Source organism: Poecile atricapillus, chromosome W (assembly GCF_030490865.1).
Source record: "Poecile atricapillus isolate bPoeAtr1 chromosome W, bPoeAtr1.hap1, whole genome shotgun sequence".
In the NCBI taxonomy this organism is placed as follows: domain Eukaryota; kingdom Metazoa; phylum Chordata; class Aves; order Passeriformes; family Paridae; genus Poecile; species Poecile atricapillus.
Window position 1 is genome coordinate 24,267,978 of NC_081288.1, and position 24,609 is coordinate 24,292,586.

Genomic DNA, 24,609 nt, shown 5'->3' on the forward strand with positions numbered 1-24,609 from the left:
TCTTCATAGATCATTAGAAATTAAATTCAACAGGTATGCCAGTAATTAATCTCATTAATGTGCAAAAACCGATCACATTGTTTAAGGACTATCCATTTCTTTATGTCCTAAATGATAATACAACTTCATGACTGCACTTACCTCCACGATGTGCCTGTGAAACATGGAAGTGTTGTAGTCTACACAGGACAGGTAGAGAGCAGAGTATTGGAACAGCGAGGTGAAGGCCTGGCGTTTCAAAATATTTGAGTACCTAGCATGCAGCAGTGGGATTTTTCCCAAGAAACTAGATGATTATGTACCTGCACCCTGTTTTGTGTTATGGCTGGCCCACAGTGCTGCAACAAGTGTGTGAAAAAAGACGGGTTTGCATATTTCTGAGCCTTAGTTTGACATCTCAACAGCCCTCATGCTCGGGCTGACAATGCTGCTTGCGTTCACAGTCAAGCCTGAGAAATGAGCTCAGCCAGACAGTGGTCACACAGGGGGTCATGGCTCATACAGGGTTTCATCAAAGCCTCAGCCATGTAGGAAGAGCCATTAATTCATGGATGTAAGTTGGGAGCAAAAACTCACAAAGGACTAGTCTTTCTTTTAACGCAGGGAAAACAAGAGTCATGACCAGCTTTAAACAAAGCCCCTCTCTTTGCTGTGCTCTCCAGGACTAAAGGCACCTACGCAGATTTCTTTGGAAGGTGCCCTAAGAGTTTGGTACAGTGCCCAGCAGGCACACAGGGCACAGAGTGTTCAGCTGTTGACAGAAAGACCAGACCCCAGAGCACTGTGCAAAGAAAACATGAGAAGCTGAAACAAACTCTTTTAAGAACTCCAAGTTACCCTGAGTACCTTCAGGCTGATAAATGTTTCATGGATGGTGAGCACGTGAGAGACCAAGCAAACTAACATGGTGAAACAAGCATCTCTTAGGACCCATGTCCCAAATTGTCAGCATATTTTAAACAATTCCAGGAATAGGGAAAATCCAGTTTATCTGAGTAGAGTGATTCTTTGCTCTAAGAGATGAGCTTTTTGTTGACTGTGTTTTACAATGGAGCTCTGCTTTAGTTTTGAGCCTTTGAGGCTCTTTGAACATTTTTTCAGGATCTGTACATGACCTAGGGGAGGGCTGGGCAAGAAAGTAAAGAGGTTCCCAAGGAGTGTCTTTTGCATAGCACTTTTTAGCTTACTTCTGTAAGTAAAATTTAGACTCTTCCCAGCATTCCCACCACCATTCCCTGTGCCCAACTGGCATCTGTTGTTTCCATCCCATCCATACTGGCATCAGAAGAAAGCAAAGTTACTCACCATCTGCTTATGGCTTGGGAAGAACGTTTGCTCCACCAGGGGGAACTTCTCAGGGCCCAGCGAGTTGAAGATTTTAATGAGCTGAGAGAACTTGGGGTGAGGGAGGGGGAAAGAAAACAGACACAGTGGATGTCAGTGACTTATTGTGCAACAGGCAATTGCTTGCAAAATGTTCTGATAGTGGTGAAGGAGGTGAAAGAAATGTTATGTCTTTCCCACCTTGCTTTCTTGACCTGAGAGCAGCAAGAAAATAAGAAGCTGCTGTATTTATCCATGGCCAAGCCAGCCTATATACACAAACCTTGGGCTAAGGGAGCAGAGAAGGGATTCAAGAGACAGAAGGGAATCAGTTTGCATTTTCTTACAAATCTACTATGAAGAAGATTTACATTCCAAGTGCATCTGGGGAGAGGAGCCTTTTTAGTAGAGGATAGAGTTAGGACATCAGTGCCACCACTCCCATCAGAGACCAAATAAACCAAAGCTGTCCCTTGGATCTCTTCTCCATGGCCAAACCCAAGCAAGCCACTTTGTGCTGGAAGGCAGGAGAATTTCCAGGGACAGCGATTACTAGAGGGTTTGAGTGTCAGACCAAAGGAGTAGGAGCCCACTGTTAATCATAACTGACATTTATTGTGAACCAAGGGCCCCCCAACAGCCCTACATGGATGACAGGAGAGAGAGGGGCTCATCTGCCTGTCCCTGTCCCATTTACCATGAGGTCTGAGGGAGGCACCACTCTGTGAGGGCAGTATCTAGAGAGCAGTATGTTAACATCGGTGGGGACAGCGACCACTCTGGTATTTTACACACAAGGAGGAACATTTGTCATTGTCCCCACCCATCAGCATGAACTTCACCATCATCACCACTATCATCACCATTATAAACCTTTTTATCTCTCAGGGCTGTCCCCAATCAGACACAAAGCTGCCCATGGTAGGACTGAGTTTTGATTTCTGTTCAGGTTCCCAAACCCCAAAAGAAGTTTAACACGGCACAGCAAATTCCTGCTCTGCTTCAGCCATCTGTGAAGCAAGCAGACTATTCTGCATGTTGTCTGCAGCCTCCCTGTTCAATCCATCATTCATCACCTGGAGAAAAAAATCAAAACTATAAGAGAGAAACCTAATAACCATGACAGAAAATGTTTCTGAAGTAGGGTTGATATACCAAAGAGAGTAAGAGGTGATGCATATCCCACAACCTCAGGAGAAGCTTAGACACAGCCCTGTTACCACAGACAGTGCTGAACTGGCACGGCTGTTGGTGAAGTGGTTGGACTGGCAGCCACATAAGACAATAAAATGTTTGGGGATTGGTTCCTGCTGAGCTGGTAGATAGGACTGAGTTCCTCATTAAGTCCTATTCACAAAGTAGTTTATAAATTGAATTCAATTTCCAAGGCTCCCAGAATTTGGTAAAATCAAGTTAATTAACAAAGGTCTCCACCTCAGACCAAGTAAGGACAGCTTTTAAGCCCTTTGCATCAGTTTCTCAAGTTGCCCATCAAAGGTAGGGATGTATTAATCTTGAAGGAGATCCTCGTGTCACCTGAGGGAAGTAACACACAGATCAAGGTAAGGAAACAGACATCTAGGGAGGAAGGGAAAGAAAAACAAGCTCTCTTTCTTCCTAATAGCATCAGCTGCTTAATTTTGCATGTTCTGAGCACTTCTGGGCAATAGCTGGAGCCAGTAAATGCACCAAATCACACCAAGGTTACATTGCAGGTTGAGAGAGCTATTGGGGATGTTTTCTGCTGAGTAGCCCTGTTAAGGCTCCTCTCCTGATCACTGGGCTAGTTTAAGCAAAATAATTGCCGCATGAGAAGTTGAAACTTCATTTTCTGGTGGAAAAGAATTACCCCTTTGAGAGTTAAATCTTGGCATGCAGTTACTGTGCAAAAAAATTTTTAGGCTGCAAGGTGTGTGCCAGACCCAGGCCAAATGCTGAAGGGGCAGCTGCCAGTAGATTTGCAGACAAATGCAAAGAATCCTTTTCCTAATCTCATAGTTCAAAACACAGCATTTAAAGAAAATCCAGGAAATATCAAGAGGTGGCATATCCCATCACTAACACCACCACCACCCTCATATGCATCAGCAGATAAGAGGAAAAAATCCCAATGTAGAATAATTATTGTTGGCAGGGAGGGTATTGATGTTGTGGAAGGAGGACAGCTTGCTTCTCTTAACTACTTGCACTAGTCCTGCACATTCTAGAAAAGAAAAATAAAGCTCTGTTTTGACTAGCAAGGTGAGCAAACAGGGCTTAAAAGTTAAACACAATGAGCCAGAGACAGGGAAAGAAGGAATAACACTGCCTGAGAACAGCCCATGCGCCTTGCTGTGTGTGCACGCAGCCCTGGTGAACCATGGACACTGTGATGTTGAGGCAATGTACATTTATCCTGGGGAAACAGCTCAAACAAAATAACTGGAAGAACTGTGCAGCTGATAGACAATGTTCTGACTTGTTCCTTTTGAAGCATACAGCTCTTGGCTGTTGTTGAAATAGCGAGTGTTTCAGATGAGAAAGTCAGACATCTGGGAGCCTCGTCACTGGGCCAAGCCTGCAAAAAGGTCTGACTTTGGTAGTGCCCCTCATGGGACAGTTCCCTCCCATTTTCTCTTTTTTACCAGTTGCTAGGGTCAGGATGTTGACAAAGAGACTCCCACGTTAGGTGGTGCAGCAGCCTCTGAGATACCTGATAACAGAGCTCCAGCAACATCTCCCCGTGCAGATGGGTAGGAATGCTGTTGCCAGCAGCTCTGCTAGATATAACCACACCTTCCACGTGCTGGCAGCAGTTCTTGCTTTCTGTCATTCCACTGGTTTTAGTGAAACTGCATGCAGACCACAGAGAGCACACAGGGCAAGGCAGTGTGGCACAGCCTGGTTTTAGGTACCTGGAACATGTAGGCAAGGAAAATGCCTTGGCCTGACTGTTTGGAGATCAGAGTCACATGCAGGGAGTCTTTACAGAGAAATAAAAAGATCCATTCTGAGGACCTTAAGGCCTTTTTCATATTTTGAAAGTGCTTAGGTCATCAGGGAGCCTATAACCCTTGACAGTCAATAACAGTTTGGCTACGAGTCCCTGCATTCAGGAGGTGACTTTCAGAAAAACTTCATGTTTTCCGCTGCCTTACAGATGCAAAAGTTGCTTTGCAATTACAGACATTACCTGCATGCAGTGTGATTACTGCTCTGAGCATTCTTCCCACTGTATTTTGGATTGCAACTTAGAATTCTAACACAGAAATTATTATTGGTGGTTGAAGCATTGTGGTAAGAGTGCTTGTAGTATTAACTGTCAATAGTTCTGGGATCATCTTAAAACTCAGGTTTCTTTGATGCTTCTCTCAGAGTGTGAGACCCTCTGAATACTTTTTTCTTTTCTCTCAAAAACATCTAATTCAAACTGTGTCTGTTTTAATCTTTGAAGAAGTTTTTGTGTTGCAGAACTGGAAACCTGGCAAATGTCATTAAAAGTGGGACTGCATGTTTGAGTAAACTCAAACCCAAACTCAGCTGATTGTAATTAGAGCTGCTGAGACTAAAACGTGGTTGCAAACTGCCAAGGAAAAACAGTCTCAATTTCATCCCCCTGCACAAAATCATAAACATTTCTATGAAATGGAACCATTTTTGGAGAAAGTAAAAAATGGGAGTGAAAGCACATTTCCCAGGGGTATTTAATTTCATTTCTTCATGCATCTCAACTGTTTTCTAGATCCAAAAAGTTTCCAGTAATCTTTGTTATGTCAAGATGCCTGTTTTGCAATCAAAGTGGAACGTGCACCGAGGTGTCCCTATCTCTCACTTCCCAGCTATCACAAAAACAAAATTTTCAGATTGTGCTGTCAGTGAAGCTTTTTGCCCTCAAATGCCCCACTGCAATCTCTACATGAGCCTAAATACCATCTGAGCATTGCTTATTCAGTGCAATCTCAGATTGCTGAACATGTTACAATCGCTGGTTTGGGGTGATGTGTGTGCAGGGGCAGCAAGGAAAGGAGGCATTCTGCAAACCTGCTTAAATTGTTTGCAAGTGGTTTCCCTGACTCCTCAGGGAAGGCTGTCTGTGCCAGCTGTATTCCCCGTGAGGAAAGTGTGGCACAACCAGACCCAGAGTAGCTAGAGCCAAGCTGCTGGCAGAGCCAAGCTCTCCCACACTGCCTTTCCAGCACAGCTTTTTTTTGTTGTTGTTTGTTTTCTTTTATTTTAGATGCCTAAAAATAGGCCTTTCACATCTTGAGGCTCCTTCACGCCATCAGAAACGTTAAGTACAAGGCATGAGCGGCAAAAAGTGTTAACTAAGCCCTGACTGGCTTGACCCAAAAATCAGACGGAACGGACTACATGACTATAAGCAAAAGGCAGTGTAAATGTGTAAACGTGTAAAAGTGGAGGCTTTTTATCTGGTCACCAGGACCAATGCACTTGTGTGTAGGATCAGCTGCCAGAAACAATGTGAAAGTGTGGTACTGAACCTGGAACCGAAAAATCAAATGGAAACTGAGGTCAAATGTACATTAACCACCTGTACAGGCACACTGAGATTGTTCTCACTACCCTGATAATTGCATGACAACATCTTTGGAAAAGACAAGATCTTTCTTTTGGGCTCAACAAATCCCACAGATATTGTAAAGGGGCTAAAAAACTGAAAAGACTGTTTATTACAGTGGTACCATTTTAGTAAGAAATTACTTAAGTCCAACACCGCCCAACCATGGAAATAAAAGTCTGAGTCACTACAGACCTCATCTGGACTTGAGCTACCAACCAACACAGGTCATGAGGACCACGAGGATATTTATTCCAAAGAAAAAAACAAAAATAAATTAGGTGATGGGGAAGAAACACATCTAAAAGTTTTCCATGGCATCATATTGGAAAGTCCCATCTCCTTCTCATATCCATATAGATGTAGTTTCTTCTTTGAACCTAGAGGAATGAAGGGAAATTTCCATTCTGGAAGCATCAGTGATTGGAGAAGACATTTTGGGATTAAACTGCTTGGAAAGTCCATATGCCAACTCCAAAATGGTATCAGGATCTGACTTCCTCCTGCAGGTACTGCCATGGCCAGCCTTAGTCTTGTGGCTCATGGCCAACTTATCTCTCCAGCTCTCCTGCTTCTGAAGCTTCAGCTGCCTTGGAGCTGATCACAGAAATGGTCCAGGGAATCATTACATACTTTGATTTGGAGCTGAGAAAAACCAGTGATAATATTTTTTCAAGGTTTTCTGGGATTCTCATGAGAACTTGACAAAAATTTAAAGAATGGATGAAGGAATCTTCCAGGGCAAAATATCAAAACCTGTCAAATGCCAAATATCAAATGCCCTGTCCTCATCAGGAGCTGATTCAGTCTGTCTTTGCAGTGTTTCAGGTTCAATGAACTAACACTTTATGATAATATTGCATTTCGTTCTGGGACTGTTGAAAAGCTCTGCCTGTGTGGTGGTTTGAGCCTGACTGGACTGATTTTCTCTACCTTCTCCCAGCCAATGGTGCAGGAGAATTGGGAATGGTGGTTTTGGACTGTTCATCACATGTTGCCTCTACTGATCCTTCCTTCCTTCTCAGGGGGAGGACTCCTCACACTCTTCCCCTGCTCCAGTGTAGGATCCCTCCCAGGGGAGACGGTCCTCCATGAACTCTCCTGCACTGCCAGCTATTGGTGACCCTTTAGATTCTGGGACAGGGGAAACATTCTACTCAGAGCGAAGAAATAACACCTTGGTACAAGTAAAGCTGATAAAGTGGTTCTGGGAGGTTTTCCCCCCAAGAACTCCCACCTGGATTCCTAAGGCAGTTTAGCTTTTAACCTGGAGAGACCAACTCCTTTGAAACTCCTGGAAGGCGAGCTTGGTGTTCTATCGGTACCAAGATCTCCTCTGCAGTGCTGACAGGCAGCAGAGCTGGGTCATCACTTACCACCCAGGGCTTGCTGCAGAAGTTGTAGATGGAGTAGAGGGAGTTGACCGTGTGGATGCCGCCGTACTGGAGGCCGATGATGAGGCTGCGGAAGTCTTCCCCCAGTGCCATGCTGTAGGCGTGCTGCCGGATCAGGACAAAATCTGGCTTGAACGACCTGGAAGAGATCAGGAGAGCGGTGTTTTACTTTCAAACACTCCAGAAGCACTTCTAATCACTCCTTGTTTCTTTGCCATCCTTCCCCTTTCTTTTCAGTAACACACGTTGCTCTTCTCTGGGCCTCTCATGGTGTATTGCCTGTGTTATAACGTAACAAACACAACAAAACCCCCTAGTCATTTAAAAAGGGAAAAATCCAACGTAGCTGCAAGTGTGGGAGCATAGGAATGAGCCAAACAGATTTTCTGCAGTTTCCATGTCACTCAGGCATGCACAGGAACAAGCCACAAGCAGAGCCAAGGGTCATAAATTCACTGGTGGGGGGGTTCTCTTCTCTTTCTAAAAGCTTGGCCGTACTTGGCAAGCTCGCTGCAATGTGGGACGCAGATGAGGGAGCAAGTTTGTTTCCTGACGATTGAGCTCCGTATTGAAGCAATGCCCAGTGGGTGGGAAGATCATAAGGGATTTCAGAAAGCTCTTGTACACATCCATACATCGACACACATTCCCCCTTCAATCAGTTTACTACATACGCAGAACATCCCAGGCTCTTATGGCCGGGAGTCAACAAGTGAAGGGCAGGCATGGTAATGCAATTAATCAAATGAGCAGAGCCTCATACACTGCTGTGACTCATGGCATGGACTTCCAGAATATTATTTAGCAAGAGTGGAGCTTGCACTCCTATGGTTCAACAGCAGCAGCCCTCAGCTAATGCACAGAAAAGTGAGGCCCTTTCTAGGTAAGCCAACAGGCAATGGATTATCTTTCATGCAGCCAGATTTCATTCCTTGCTGACCCTCTGTCTTCGGAGCCACTCAAAAATATCTGGAAACAGCAGCTGGAAAGAAATGGTTCCCAAAATGGAGCTCAGCAGATTATTCTCGAAGGAAAGGGCTTTTCCATTGAAAGAAGGGATTATTTTATAAGTTAATAGAGGTTGCATCAAGGACATTGAAAAATTTCCATGCTGTATTAAAGATTTTCAGAGAAACGAGCTCTGTAACCAGGTCCCATTACCTCACTAGCCTCGAACATTTTCCTTGCTAAGAGACTATAATTTCTATCCTTTGAATGTATGAGCTGGAAATACTTTGGGTTTATAGCCCCTATTTATATTTCCATCATTCTGGCAGGGAAATGTGAGATGGTGAGTCTGGGCCAGACTGTGGCAACAAACACTGAACACAAACCCCAGCACAGCTTTGTTGTTTTAAAGCTGTTCATTTTGTTTGTTGGCCTTGGACTTTTGTTATCGCCCGCCTGAGACATGGTTGAGAAGCATGCTCAGCTTTTGTGATGCAAGAGGCCAAACTTTAGAAATGTTGTGATTCCCTCCCATGGAGCTTTTTTAAACCTAGGCATGTTCCCTAATGTACTTGGCACCAAAGGTGGTGCTTTCCTCCAGCAGCGAGATGCATAATGAGCATCATGAGGCCTGTGCTATCGCTGTGCAGCTGATTCATGGACCTCCCTGGTGTCCATGGGGATGAGGCAAGTGGTGACCTCTGCTGAGAAACAGCAAGTGAATGCAAATCTTGGAAAGTCTGAGCTGCTCCATTCTGCCGGGCTTGCTGTGTAGAAAGTACACTGGAGTTGGGCACAGGTCCTCAAGAAGGATTAACCAGCTGCTTAGGACAGGGCTCGGGATCTGTGCTGAGTTACTGAACAGTTGTGGTGCCTGGAGAGGCAGGAGCTCCGGGTGTGTCTCTCCTTATCCAGCTTTCTGGGAGGGGGAGGACACAGAGTGGCTGGGAAACTGCCTTCATTTGCTTTACTTTTGCCAGCCAAAAGCTCAGAAAAAAGCTCTTGTCTTTTCAGATCCTGGCAAAGAAAGAGTTCCTCCACTTAGACGATGGACACAAGAATACAGAATTAATGCAGAAAAGCCTATTCTCAAACTCTGTGTCCTGCAGGAAGGCAGGGCACTCTCTCATGCAGCAGATGAGGAGTGAATCTCTAAAGCGAAGGTGGACACTGAATCCCTGTTTTGAGCCGTGGAACAATGTGAATGTTCCCATGGATACTGAGAACAAGGCAGTGGAGTGCCAGGCCTGGGACTAGCTGAGAATAAACATCAGCTGAAGAGCACCAGAGCCTGAACAGAGAAACGGAGAACAGCAGCAAAATGAATAACAATCAATAACATTTCTGTGCAGAAAGCAGGTCCCTAGCCTGCTTTGTGGTAGAGAAGATGATGACAGCAAATCCTGCTGGGAGGTTTCATGCCTTAAAGAGATCACCTATTTCTTATTTCTGCATATAGCCATAACTCTGGCTTGCTTCCTGGTCCTTCAGCTTTTCTCACAGAAACACAAAGAGATTCAAGGCCATGATGAAAGAACACAGCAGAATACACTATTTGCATCAGAAATAGCGTGATCAACACATTAGATTGTCCCCCTGTGCTGAGCACTGGTGAGGCCACATCTCAAATCCTGTGTTCAGCATTGTGTCCCTCACCGAAGGAAAGACATTGAGGTGCTGGAAGGTGGTGTAGTGGGGTGGGGATTGGCTTTGTCTGCCAGGTAACAAGGTATAGGACAAGAGGGAACAGCCTCAGGTAGTGACAGGAGAGGTTTAGTGGATATCGAGAAAAATTTCTTCTTGGGGAGGGTTACCAAGCATTGAAACAGCCTGCCCAGGGAAGTGGTTGAGCCACCATCCCTTGAGCTGTTCAAAGGGCGTGTGGATATGGTCTTAGGGGTGTGATTTAGTGGTGAAAATGGCAGTGCTCATTAATGGTTGGACCAGTGTTCTTAGAGGTCTTTCCCAACCAATTCTGTGATTCTCAAAATTCTTCTTAATGACCCCTTTAAATGTGTGTAATCATTTTCAGCCTAAGCGGGCTTTATACTTCAGCACCATTATGGGTGAGAGATGTTGTTGGAGAAGGATGGGCTCTCCTGCTCTCTTTTTAGAAAAATGACAATCTCACAAGACACTTTGCCCTTTGTGTCAATAGAAAAAGATCTTCCCAGGACACTGAAGACGACATTCTCACTTCAGGTTCTGGCTACCCTTCACCATTCAAGTAGACTTCATTCAGCTTTCAGATACTTCCCAGTGATCAAGACATTCTGACTAAATTCCCTTCCAGAGCCTTTCCTATCTGGCATGACACAGAGAGGAAGAAAACTGCATAATTTAGCAATATGATACAACAAGATTTGTGTTACTGGCAATTAATGAAGCCTTCAGGGGAGCATCTGAGGCACAAGTCCAAGCCATAAGAGGCTGCAACTTTTGCCCAAGAAGTGCAAAAATCCCAGCAAATATGCAGTGCCTCAGGTGTCTGACACCTAATAGAAAATGGCATTACAAATCGTAACAAGTTCTTTTTGTGCTTTACTTGGGTGTTAATAGCATTGTTATTACATTACTGAAAATTAATATAAAATCAACGGCATTTTCCCCTATCCCAGTGTTAGATTTAACATTCTGTTTGATGCTTTAATAAAATGGAAAATTTGCTAAGACAAAGATGTCATTTCAGTCAAAACCTCACGTCATATTTTCCACAGAAAGAAATAAACCCTGCTGAAGCTATTCAAAGACAGAACAAATGTGATTGCTTATATAAATAAGATAACACTGGTTTTAGAGGAAAAAGAAAGCAACATAGAATAAAGAATAACCTCTCATTACTAGGCTGGAGGAGAGAAGCAGGGGGGTTTTTTTTGGACACTGTAATAGAGAATGGCTGGGTAAAAAACATGGGAAATGTGGGAGATCCGTGCATCAAAAGCAGCAGAAGCCAGGAATCACAGTGGCAGCAGGAGCAATCCCACTGTAGGCAGATGAGGACACCCTGGAAGATGCTCTGATTTGCTTCTCAGCCATAGATCAATGCTCAGCTAACCATTAAATCATGTCACACACTCTCTGAACTGTACTCTGATAGTCTCAAAAGTCTGCCATATATTTTACTTCTAAACTGATTGACACTGACAAAGAAAAGCATGTGGACTCAGACAAAGCCTGAAAGTAGTAACAACCCCACCTGCCAAAACCAACTTGCCTTCAAAATGTTTGTGACCCTAAGCTTTTACAGAAGGTGATCTGAATACTTTCCAACATCACAGAATAAAGTCACAGAGTGATTTAGGTTGGAGAGGATCTTTGGGAACCATCTGGCCCAACACCATGCTCATTGCAGGGCTAACTTTGAAGCGACATTAAGATGATTGCCATTCCCTGAAAGAAGCCTAGTAAAAATTCATGTGGAAAGGCGACAAATTATGGATTTGATAAAATAACTGATCAAGACTGAAACAATGTACAAAAGTTTTGACTCATTCTTGTATTTAATCCTGGATTAACTAATTATTGAGTGCTCTAGACCCTGACTGCTCATTCCTTATTGGAAAGAATAACTGTAAATGCAAAAAGGGTCAGGGAGTAGTTTAGTATCTGAAATGCTCCCCACCCTGGTCTGCTCAGAGTGACTTTTGCTTTCTGGCAGCTGCCTGCATGCCAAATGTTTTCCCAATAACTGTCAGCATCCTGCCTGCACGTCGGCTGTGCGCCAGCTGCTGGGGAGGTGAGGGGGACATTATTCATCTGGGATATCAGCAAGCCCCAAAGGGCTCCAAGCAGCTGTTTAGCAGCAGGAGCTGAGGTGGAAGTAACTGAGAATAAATACATAAGTAATCATACCCCACTGTCTCTTCTCTTTTGTACTTCCTGCTCAAAAAAAAAAAAAAAAAAAAAAGAGAAAAGAGGACAGGGACAGGCAGGTGAAGACGGGGGAGATATGAGTGAAAAACAATGTTGTATCATCCCTCATGTGGGAATAATTTCTCAGTTTATAAATGTTTACTAGAGGTGTTAAATTGCTTCATATGTAACTGCAGCTTGCCAGGGTGTACCTTGTTAGACACCTCGCCCCAGCTCATTGTCTCTGCAGGGTATTTCAGTGAGGGAAGTGGTCATTTGGCACACTGGTCCCTTGCCTAAACTGAATTTTCAAAAGCTTACAGACTGTAACACACACTTCTCCATTACATTTATGGATTGCCATGCCATTGATAGAAAAAATATTGCCCAAATGTTTCTCAGTGTTAAATACATAGCACATATTGTACTCCCCCATGTGGCACTTTCTGCAAAACTTGGGAGAACCACACGCTCAACATATTTTTCCATCTGGCTGCTAGAAACCTAAACTTCCCCCTATCAGTTTCTGCCATTTTTTCTCCTGTTTGAAACTTCACAGAAAATTGCAGAAATTTGGTTTGGAAGCAGCAAAACAACCAACCAAAAAACACCACCCCCAAGTCACAACAACAACACTACCCCCGAGAAACAACAACAACAATGGCCAGAAAAAAACATTCCAAAAAAGTCCCTAATTAGGTCAAGAGTTAAATTTAAAAAGACAGGGATTAGACAACGGCTGGAGTTCGTCTTTGGCACAAGCTTCCTGGAACGAGAAGCTGGAAAATGACCTACTGCCTACCAGTGCTTCCTATATTAGTGTCCAAGAACAGTAGCTACTCCCGTGACCTTCCTGGACATTATCCCTGTAGAAGAGCTACAAGAAACCATCAAATCTTGTGGACAAATAGTCCTGGAGAAACACGAAAACATCCTTCTAGCAACATGCAACTACTGTGTGGTGAGCAAGCACGGCCTCTGTAGGGTAGAAAACCTCCATGCCCCCTTCAGGCAGCATTTTCTCAATGGACCTTTGGGGTGACTGAACCTACTGGGATGGGAAAAATGCAGTGGGCAGAGGACAGTGTCTTCACTGGGTTTTAAAGAGTCTTGCATCCTGGAGCAGACAGATTTTTTTTAGTCAGACTACACATCTCCTGGAGTCTGCAAGCTCTGAAGAGCAGGGAAACACCTGTGGGCTGGCCAGTTTCTTCTCTACCTCTCCCATGTAAAAGGATTTGCCTCCTCATGCTGTGACTGCAGCTTGCAGTGCAAAAATATGCTTAAGCAAAAAAAGCACTTTCAGGGATTTTGGGGATGGTGACTCAACAGGCTGCTGTTGTGTTGTCACAGCACAGAGCATCGTAGAAGCACCGAGTCAGCTGGAAGCAATGGGAATGTCAGTGTTAACTACAGGAATGAATGGGCTTCTGTGGACAAACTGGAGAATTCACTGACCCCACCGTGGCTGCAAGTGGCATGGCCACAGTGCTGATAGGTCCCATGAAAACGTGCTTTCTCTCCTGGATGATCGGCCCCAATGGCAAAAGAGGAAGCTCTACAGGGAGACAGGAGATGAGAACAGTCTGGTGCATGATTAATTTATATCCTTAAAGGTCTGAAATGCTCCCAAAGACATTAGTATTCCCCAGGTAAAAGAGCTGTCCAGACTTTCAACATATCTCTGCCTTATATCTACTGGAATTAATAGCTGAAATCTTGTGAAGCCCAACAGTCAAGCATTTAATTGAATACAGAACCTGAGATCATAGCTTGGGAGTCTAAATGTTGCTGTCAGAAACAGACACAGCCCAAATTTTCATTTCTACTTAGACACTTTTATAATATCCTGAAAGCATAAATGCACCTCAGAGTGGGTGCAGTGCCAACATTGACAGCCTCCTTACACTGCCAAAATATTGATATGAAGGGCCCTTCAGAGGAATGTGAAAATAAAAATCCCATTCCTCACATCTAACCCCAGTAAAAGTGACACAGTCCAGGAGCTTTGTAGAGTAAATTAGATTCCAGATGGTTCACTCTGTCTTTTTCTGTTTGTGTGTGTAGACCTGTCCAAAAGGAGTTTGTGTATGCACTGGTAGGAGGATGAAGAATCCACCCAAGGGTAGGCATGAACCCACACTTGTATTTACACACTCTTTAGTACTCCAGCTATTGCACCCAGAAATTATTCCATTTCTCTGTTGTAAGAGTTGTTATGTCTAAACTGGTGAGGGATCCTTTGGGATGCATAAACACTGCCTCCTGTTTCCCATATTTAACTTTTCAATAGGGAAGGTCTGCTGCCAGTGTTTTTCCAGATAAGTGCTGGGGTAGCAAGGACCAATGTGTGGGAGATTCCCCATCCCACCAGTCCTGGATGAGCCCAGCACTGCTCCTGGTGCCCAGCTCATCCCACCAGTGACCTCAGCCACTGGAGGGCAAGGGTTACAGGGCACTGGCATAGAAAAGTGCTTGATAGAGACTGCACAAGATACCTCATGGCCAGCTCTCTGTCTGAAGGAAACGTGCTGAACAGGCTGATGTATCCTTTGCAAACCATGGTGGAACTGGCACAGAAAACACAGATGCAGTTTTTCGGATTTGTTAGATGATAGCCTCTGTCTCCAGTAGCACATTTCACTGACACTATCTCAAATCCTCCACCCCCTCCTACAGATGTGCAGAATGCACAGTAGCTAAAAAAGAGAAGCTGGAGACCCAGAACATTGTTACTGTAAAATTAAATTCTTGGAGCCATGCTTGTTTTAAAACTCAGGCAAGCAAAGAAATGCCTGGCTTCAGTTAGATTATTTGGTAACTTACTTGTAGCAACTTATTTCAAGATACACAGGCTAGGAGTCATGTATATGTCCATGTCTTTGCTTTCTATAATTTCCAATTCTAAAGCATATATATATATATATATATATATATATATTTTAATTTTCCTGAGGCAGGTGGTAAATGGAAGGCTTTAAGGACTGTTATACCTTCTTATTAGGAGATTTATCTTCCAGCTAAAAGAACCACAATGTATTCCCGGTGCAGTTCAAATCAGTTGACATGGGGTGTGAAAGAATGCCTTAACTCCAAGGTGTCAGAAAATACCGAGTGATCAGCAGAAAAAGACATTGGTTTAAACTTGGCTTTGCATGTGCCAGAAGGTATTTCCAGTTCAAAGAAAGAACTAGGAGGCCTGCTCCAAAATGGCAGAATTCAATAGGCTAATAAATTGTTAGATACTTTATCAGTAAACATAACATCAAATTGGAGAGGACAGCCCAGTTGTTGCTTCATATGAATATTAATTGTTGCTCTTAAGAAATTTATCATTTCAGTGATTTAAATCTACTGGTCTGTAGTATATTCACTGTCTTTCCACTAAACTACTACATTCTATTGGTCTCCCTTTGAAGAGGAATGTGAAGCAGGCAAGGCTCCTGCAGGGGGGAATCCCAAAAGTGCTTGTTAGAAAGATGGTGCTGTATTTACCTTCTTATAAATTGTCAGTGGGATTTCCATGACTCTGGGCAATCAAAAAATATGGTGACTATTGTATTTCACCATCTAGAAGGTTTATGACTTTTGACTGAATGTTTTGTTCAATAATTAACAGAGGCCTAATAAGTGATGGAAAAAAGATGACAGCAGCAGCAGGGTTGGCACACACATGTGAGTTGAAGAGGTCTCTCTGTGGCTGAGCACTCTGAAGGGTGTCTGTGGCCAGGCAGGACACAGCTGTGGATGGGATGATGGGGCTTGAAGGGAGTGGGAAGCAGCTGCACCCATGTGGATGGGCTGAGGTGCCTCTACACAGCTCAGTTCCACAATTTGCTTTCTAAAGTGAAGAAGCATTTTAATTTCTATACCTTCTAGAGAATTGCTGTTGAAGTTGGCTGACCTGAGCTCTTAAACTCGCTGAGCTAGGCACAACAGGGGCACATCAGCACAGGCTGTAAATAAATATTTGCTGGTTGCAAGGATTGTGGCATGTAGTATATGCTATATAAATTGCATATCCAGACAAGTATGCATTTACCAAATTCACTTCCCACAATGCAAAAGTGTCCTTAAATATGCAGGAATGAAAACAAAAAAAACCCCAACAAACCCTGAGGTAATGCCATTCAAAAAACCACATATTTCACATATAAATATCCATGCAAAAATGGTAGCTGGAATACCTGTGTGTTCACTGTGAGCAGAAACATGAACACCATGCCCCAGACAGCTTTGTGAAATAAATTTTGTCTTCAGTTTCAGTTTAATAGCCCAAGATCTTTCTGCCAGATGTATGAATGGTTTTGGGAGGAAAGACACAGGAAGGAAAATGAAGATGTGATCAACCTAGGAAATGGTTCTTGGGAAACCTTCCAGCATCATGAGCAAGCGAACACAGGAGTGCATTAGCGCTGCACGCTGTCTGATGAGTGCTCCAGTGGCTGGTTCATGGGACATAGTGCTTTGTTTCACTCTGAAACAGACATTTGTGGGACAGAAGAAAGCAAATGCATGTAACAGACACAACTCTAAAGGTTTTTAGCAGAGGCTCATGAAATTTAACCAAAGAATAAATGGAGACTCGTGGATGTACAAGAGAGATGCTGAGACCTGAAATGAATTGATGGACCACAGGCATAGCTAATTGACAGTGACATGTTTTGCTTTGCACTGTTTGGACTGGAAATGAGATTTTGAGTAATTAAACTGCGGCCAGCATGCTCAAAATCACAGTTTTTCAGCTGTTCTAATATTGCCTTCCAAAAATATCACTGCATGCTACATTATGTGTCTCTACCTCTAATTTTGAACTAGTTGCAAACAGACAAAAGCATTGATTAACTGTGTCAACATTATTAAACTCAAAGATGCTGAATACATCAAAAAGTGCAAAGGAACTGTACAAAAGGAGGCAGAGTGGCTAGAAAAATTAATTTGGAACAGCAGTGAGATTTCAACACAAACAGAGAAAAGTTATTGTATCAAAGATGAAATGTGGAGTTGTAATGACAGGAACCCATAAATAATAATGGGGTGGAAGGTGATATTGGTGAAGGTAAACAGAGGCATCATATACAGATGTGATAAAACACACTATTCTTTATATAGAACTTGTAAAGATGCATCTAATATTAGCTCCAAATTGCTGCCACTCTGGTGCTTGGAATGCTTTTGGGAAGCGAATTGGACGTGTGATTGGAGAAGAATTGCTTGGGAAAAGAGGCTGCTTGCAATGACTGCAGTAATGAAGTAATGCTAGTAGGACTGAAATCCCCATCAAATAGATAGCATTACCTCTGAGATATACCCCAGGGCAAGGCCAGAGCACTGGGAATCTCTCACAAAGAAAAAAGTGGTATTTCAGGAGCAAATCAGGCTGCATACATCAGGATCATAGAATCACAGAATAGTTTGCATTGGAAGGGACATCAAAAGTCATCCAGTTCCAACCCCCTTGTCATGAGCAGGGACACCTTCCACTAGACCAGGTTTCTCAAAGCACCATCCAACACTGAACACTGCCAGGCTTGGACACCCACACCTTCTCTGGGCAGCCTGTGCCTGTCCCTCACCACCCACACAGTAAAGGAAGGGTATTTTCCTGGTGTATCCCCAAAATCTAACCCCATTCAGTTTAAAGTCATTCCCCCTTGTCCTATCACTATGTGCCTTTACAAAACTCTATTGTAGTTCCTTTTAGGTACTTGAAGGTCCTATAAGGTCTCCCTGAAGCCTTCTCATCTCTAGGCTGAACAACCCCAAGTCTCAGCCTGTTTTCACAGGAGAGGTGTTTCCACCCCGTGATGGATATCATGGCCCTCCTTTGGACTCTCTAACAGGTCCATGTCCTTCTTACATTGGGTGCCCCAGAGCTGGATGCAGTGCTCCAGGTGGGGTGTCACCAGAACAGACAAAATGGGCAGAATCCTCTCCCTTGCCCTGCTGGCCACGCTTCTTTGGAGGCAGCCCAGGGTGTGGTTGGCTTTCAGGGCTGTGAGAGCATACTGCTGGCTTATGTTAATCTTCTTGTCCTTCAACACCCCTGAGTCCTCTTCTCATGGCTGCTCTTGGTCACCTGGGCTTGGAGGCTATTGCGAGGGTAGTCCATGGGATCAGAGCCTAAGACAGGTAGGCTAATGAATTAGAGCCACTGTTTAAAATGAGGGTTAGTTGACAGAGAAGGAGAAAACAATCAAGGGAGGAGATCTGTTGTCCCTTTCATTGGGAGTCTGGAGGCTAAAAAGAACCGGAGAGGGAGGCATTTGCTGTTGCATGAAGGGTCTAGACTGGAAACAATGACTATATGGCATAGTGTGCACCTGAGACCTGATACAAACCCACTAGAGTCAAACCAGTCTTTTCACCACTTCCAAGAATCCTTGAAGCTACCAGGACTATGGTGCCCTGATTCAGATAATTGTCACGTCCTGAGGCCAACCTGCCTGCCCCAACATTGCTCCACAAAGCCCACTTTTCAAGACCAGCTGGTGCTCTCACCTGACCACCTTGGTGCCGTTCCTCATGACCTGCATGTCCACCATGCAGCCACCCATGACATAAGCAGCCAGGTTCAACTCGGAGAACTCGGCCTGCAAAAGGACAGAGTGTTACTCAAGGGCAGCAGGGACACAAACACAAACACACAGATACAGAATTTTCTTCATCTCATATGTGCCTTTCCTTCTTTTTTTTTTTTTTTTTTTTTTTTTTTTAATTTTCTTTCTTTTTTTTTTTTTTTTCTGTGAGGCAACTGGAGATCCAATTATAGCTGGTTTTCCCTAAGAGACTGCAGAAGTATTTGTGGCTCCCACACTTGGGGTGTAAAAGTACACAGGATTAGGTTTATTGCAGTATTAAGTACTGGAGGAATTAAGAATGAATAGACTCAAAAATGCATGCAGGAAAGAATAATAATAACAACAATAATAATAAAAAGAGGTAAGGTAATTTGAATTCAAATTCCAAGTTTCCACTTGGAGACATCCATTTAGAATTATGTCTGAGTAGGCTGCCATGCCACTGGCCAGCTATAAACCTAATACAAAAGATTTAAACCTGTTTAAACCTCATTATGTTGCAGGAAGGTGATAAGCAGAGATATGCCATTTGCATATTAAGCCTTTTACTGTTAAAGAGTTAGCAAAGCTGGGTAAGTTATTAACAGAGCTGCTCAATCATTAAAACACTTTGTATTTTAAAAAAGGCATGACTTGCAAGGCTGGCAAAGAATATTTCATCTATGCAGAGCAAAAGACACAGGGGTGATTATGATAAATATAAATAAACAGGTTTCATTTTTTGAGGCAGAAATTTAGGCTTCTCCCTTTGAGCAGTTTTTTCCCCTTCCTTTTAAAGCATTTTTTCAGACTTAGTATGATGAATATTGGGCAGCAGTAAAAACACCTTCTAACCAGTAGCTATCTAATACCAGAACAGTCAGATGGTGCTGCTAATAGTTATGACTTTATTGAGATTCTTGTACTGCTTAATGTTCTTCTGCTACTTCTATTAGTTGGAAGCAAAAGATATTGCCAGGAACAACTTTTATACATTAAAAAAAAAACGAAAAAAAAAAATGCAGCGTGTTTTGTCCTCATGAACTCATGGAAAAAACTTGCCAATGGAGAACTAGTGCACCTGTAAAGGCTCAAAGGCCAGACGACAAATGAAAAAATAATTTCCAACTTTCCTTTTAAAATCCACATAATTTTAAAGCAATGGCTGTGGACTGGTGACCTGATGATGTAATGAGATTTCACGTCTGCGGCCCTGCGTAAACTTTTAAAGCAGCACCCTTACACGATCTTACATCATTGTAACTCCCAATTACAATGAAAAGAGAAGGAAAATTCCTATTGCCAAGAAATAAATTCTGCTTCAAACACAAACACATAGACAGACAGACATGCTCACAGGGAGGGATTGGCAGTGGTTCAGGTGGCTGCCTGGGTTTTACTCATGAGAGGTTGCACTGTGTTGCCTTGGCCGCAGCCACGCTGCTTCAGTGACCCTATCAGATCAGAGATGAGAAAACATGTACTCCTAAAAGGCACCTGCCTTTTATTAATTTGAAAAATCTCAGGAGACCTAGGGAGAGAGGAGTCCATCTTGGACAAATTCAGTAAGATCAGATGCTTTGGGCACCATCAGTGATCTCCCCAATGGGTCAAGGCAAGCTTGCTAGATTACACTTTAGCTCCAGAGGCTCTGTGGACTGGGAAGATGAAAGGATATTTTCCTCACCTCTGTGTCTCCATAGGCCTCAGAAATGTCCCACTCTAAAAGCAGAGTGTTGTCAAGCTGGACCTCCAGCTTCTGTTGCTGAGGAATGCATCATCTGATGTGAACATCAGTGCAAGAAAGGGAAGTTTCAGATCTGTGTTTTCATGTTTTTTCTGCTTTTCTTCTAAAATTTTTTTCCATGATGGTTTGTAGCAAAGAGCTTAGCACTCCTCTTTGCTGGTGGTGAAAATGGGCAATCTTCATTCGATGAAGGGCTCTTGCAGTCTGACTAAGTTGGTCTGACAGGCGTTTCCCTGAGGCAGTCAGGCCAAACAAAGCTGTGCTCAGACACCTGACCTGCAAACAGGCCTGAGAACCCCCGAGCTGGTGAGTACTTCATGCCAAACTGCCAGGACCAATTTCAGGCCCTGCTAATGTCAAGAGCCAGAAGAAAAGGAGAAATCCCCTTTGGCAACCATTGTCCAGGGAACACTGGCGAGGAGAGAGAAGTGTGGAGAGGGTCTGGAGGATTCAGCTATCTCACTCCCAAAATGTCCAGATCTACAATCAGAGCTGAGGGACAATCCTGACCTTTGCCTGGCATTCACTTCTGCTTTAACAGACAAAGTTAAGGAATGCTCTGCTTTCATGTAGCTGCTTTGTTCCATCCAACAGGCCGCTGGCGTTTGGAAGAAGGCTAAAACCCTCAGTCAGCAGAAATTGTTTCCTGTTGATTTTCCAGTGCTCCCTGTATTTTTAACTTTGTGGGTTTTGTAGCCCAATGACTTCCCTTGGCTGAGGTTTCAGCTCTGAGATCATCTCCAGCCTGAGCTTACCTTGCAGACAAAGAGGTCTTTGAAAGCAGCCCATGCAGATAGAGTGACAGGTAACTATGCGTAAAACAGGAGAGCCCAGCTCTGGCCTCACAGAGTCATTTGCATTTGGAATCATGGAACAGGAGGACGCATTGCATTAGCCTGATGGTGTTTTATACTTGCTTTGCAGCAGTGCCAGTGGCTGCAAAAACATTCAGGGCAAGAGCAAACCATGTGTGACAAACGTGACACAATCTGTCTTGAAGAATAGTGTAATGAGACTGTGGAAGTGGAAATATTTCATACCTCTGTGGGGCTCGGATATGAGACGATGCCCACAGCTACTTTGATCATAGTTTTGTCAAAAATGCCTCCTTCAGGTATTAAGAATCAGAAGACTCTCCAAATCGTTTGGACTAAACCTTAAGGTACTCTCAGTTTCCATCAGTGTCCTCTGTGTGCTGGAGATCTTTTTGGTGAGGTATTTCAGAATGTCTGTTTCTGTTTCCTGGTATTTAAACAAGGAAGATTTTGTCATTTTCAATCATGCAATAGTAGAAATGCCTGCCTTGGTAGCTGTGCCTATTAGTGCTTTAAGGGAAGCACGCGTCCAAGGTGTATTTTTCATAGAATAACAGAAAGTTATGTTGGAAGGACTTCAAGACATCACAGTCTTTCTCTCCTAAGGCAAGACCAGCTCTGCCTTTGTCATTGTGTGCAGGTACTACATAACCTTCTTCTGTCTTCCACAGATGAGGAGCCCTCTCAGGCAGTCTGTACCTTAACAACAATGGAAAATGTTCCCACAGCCTAATCTAAATCTCTCCCCTTACCTTTTAAGATCTTTTTGTTTCCATTACTTCTTTCTGCAGAACCTGAAGAATTATTCCTCAAAGACTTCATTTTTTATTTTTTTTTTTGGTGTTTTTTCCCCTAGACAAAACTAGTCCCATTCTTGCAAGATTTTCTTGTGGATAATGTTTTTCAGTGAATTGATCAGAATTGTTGCTCTCACCGGGATTCTATCTGGCAGGTCCACAACTTCCTCCATTTGTAATTCTGCCAACCATATGGGTTTGTCAAACATGCAGCAGTGTGACTATTTTTTAACTCATATTCTGGCTGAGATCCACTGTAATCCTTGCATTGCTTTGTCTAGGCTACTGACTAGCCTGGTCCATGCCATGGCTTAGGCACTTGGGGATGAGGAATTGCTACTGTATAATCAAATCACATACATCCCTCTGTGGATTTTATGCCTTATTTTTTGGTGGATCTTCCAATATGTACAAGGAAAGGCCCACCTCAGGCTGCATTCCTAAAGCAGCACATTTCACTACAACCATTACAAGCATCTCAAGGGGAAAGTAAGCAATCCCTAAATCCTGCACAGGCAGAAAGGTGGGCAGATAGTTTGGATGCCTATGGGATGAGGGCTGAAGCTATGCATGCACACAGAATTAGAGACTGCACTTCCTGATCCCCCCCTGTCTCTTCATGAGACATTTTTTCTTGGGCAGGCACCCTGCTCCCCACCTGTCCCCAGTACCAGGATTGCTCTCTGAGAGAAAAGGATGGACAGAGTCCATCTGTGATGTAAACACTGCTTTTTGGCTCTAAGAGCAGCTTCCACAAGTGCTCTCCACAAGTCCTGAAGCTAGGATGCATTCTCTGAGGCCCAAGACAATGCTGGTGCTGAAGGTCCATATGCCTTCACCTGTGTGAACACCTTTTGGTGCATCACCTCTGACAGCATTCAGAATTGTCTCTTGAGTTTTCATTTCAGAAGTTATGTGACTATCTGAAAATTTGAGGTTTAGAAAAGGCACATTTCTAAATATTTTGATCTCAGAAAATGGCTCAAAACCATGAACTCTAAACTTCCAAAATCCAATTAAAATAAAATAAAATAAAATAAAATAAAATAAAATAAAATAAAATAAAATAAAATAAAATAAAAATAATAATAATAATAATAATAATAATAATAATAATAATAATAATAATAATAATAATAATAATAATAATAATAATAATAAAGATAGGATTTATTTAATAAAATTATCATTTTAGAGTAATTCTTGCTGGTTCTCCAGGTCCCTTTACTCATGGCTTCTAAAAGCTTGCATGTGGCAAGCTATGAGAACTTTGGTGCTGTTCTTGAACTGCTTTCTGGCATTCAGTTGGAAAAAACCCAAACCCTAAACATATAATGAATAAAAATTATACCGTTGTTTAACAAGAGGCTAGTTTTCCTTTCATCACACACAGACCTGTCAGACTCTACCTTTTGAAAGAACATTTTACACCACACATGAAAATACCTCTTTAGGGTAGGAAGTACAATGGAGCTGAAATTCATGATTTGTATTACAATTATCTTCTGTGACTGCCAAGTACAGCTTTTTTCCTGACAAGGCTGCCAATGGAGTCATAATCTATACCACAAGACTTTTCCAGAAGCATGTACATAGGAGTTCACTGAAAAATCATTCCCTGAAAATAAACTGAACAGTGGGAACAAGTGAATGAGCTGTGGAAGAAAAATGTGTGTCAGACGGACAGACGGACCCACCTCGTCACAACAGGAAATGGTGGGAAGGAGATGGGTGGACAAACAACAGAAGTAAAAGTGTAGATGGATCTTTTGGCTTCATGACTCCCCTTTCACACTTTTCACCCCACTCTACCATCAGTTAGCCAATGCCAGGAAAGATGTCTGTGAACATATTAAAATTCCTCTGGGAAATATCATCAGGAAAGGTACCCTGAAGGAGGTGGACTCTCTCTAAGAGGTGCTGCTTGCTCTTGCCTGCTGTGTCTCTCATTGATCCATGCAGGGCACAGGACTGGAAATGCCCATGAAAGCCATAGGGTATAACCTCTTGCTACGCTTGGCACCATGTCATGAAACCCTTACTTGCCCCAAGGTATTTACTAGAAGCACTCGTGTCTCCTTTACTCTCTGTTACAGCAGGAGAAACAAACTCAACTCTTCCCATCTCTTCTCATAAGCCAGACATCCATGGCCATCCCACTGACCCTGCTCTGCACATCTCCTGCTCTGCAGACATCACTCTTCCAGACAGCTGTCAAGTGTCCCCCTCATCTGCCCCCCACCTGAGGGTCATGGTCTGTCTGATGGTTCTGTGGCTGTCCAGGTCTCAGCCCCATCTCTCTCGCCCTCCTCTGCTTGTCTGTGGGTGTGCTGGGGATATATGGCCACCAGGCATTCCCCTTGGGCATGCGGCATGTTCGATGCCCGAGGAGACCCTACACAAGGTATGTTGTGATCCAGATGGAAAACCCCAGAAATCCTTAGAGCACACAAGGTTTAGTTTCCTCTGGGACAGCACAGAGAGGGTGGAGAAGGAGGTGCTGAATCAGTTTCTCTCTAATGAAGGAAAACGTCTGACAGAGCATAAGGCCTATGGTATAATACCTCCTCTTCCTCAGTATACTGTCATTCCTAACGCCTCCTGTCCTCTGGCCA

The 24,609-nt window shown here is 43.4% G+C and overlaps 1 protein-coding gene across 2 annotated transcripts in view; it reads right to left on the reverse strand.

The window, feature by feature from the left end:
* Positions 1–24,609, reverse strand: part of LOC131591714 (synapsin-3-like) — a 164,586-nt gene that overhangs the window by 123,914 nt on the left and 16,063 nt on the right. The window contains exons 3-6 of one of the 2 annotated variants that reach the window (XM_058862691.1): positions 18,577–18,668; positions 13,124–13,126; positions 7,258–7,414; positions 1,306–1,395 (exon numbers count right to left, since the gene is read on the reverse strand). In XM_058862691.1, coding sequence (XP_058718674.1) covers positions 1,306–1,395; positions 7,258–7,414; positions 13,124–13,126; positions 18,577–18,668 — 342 coding nt within the window. The remainder of the gene's footprint in view (positions 1–1,305; positions 1,396–7,257; positions 7,415–13,123; positions 13,127–18,576; positions 18,669–24,609) is intronic. The other variant, XM_058862690.1, reaches the window with a different exon arrangement.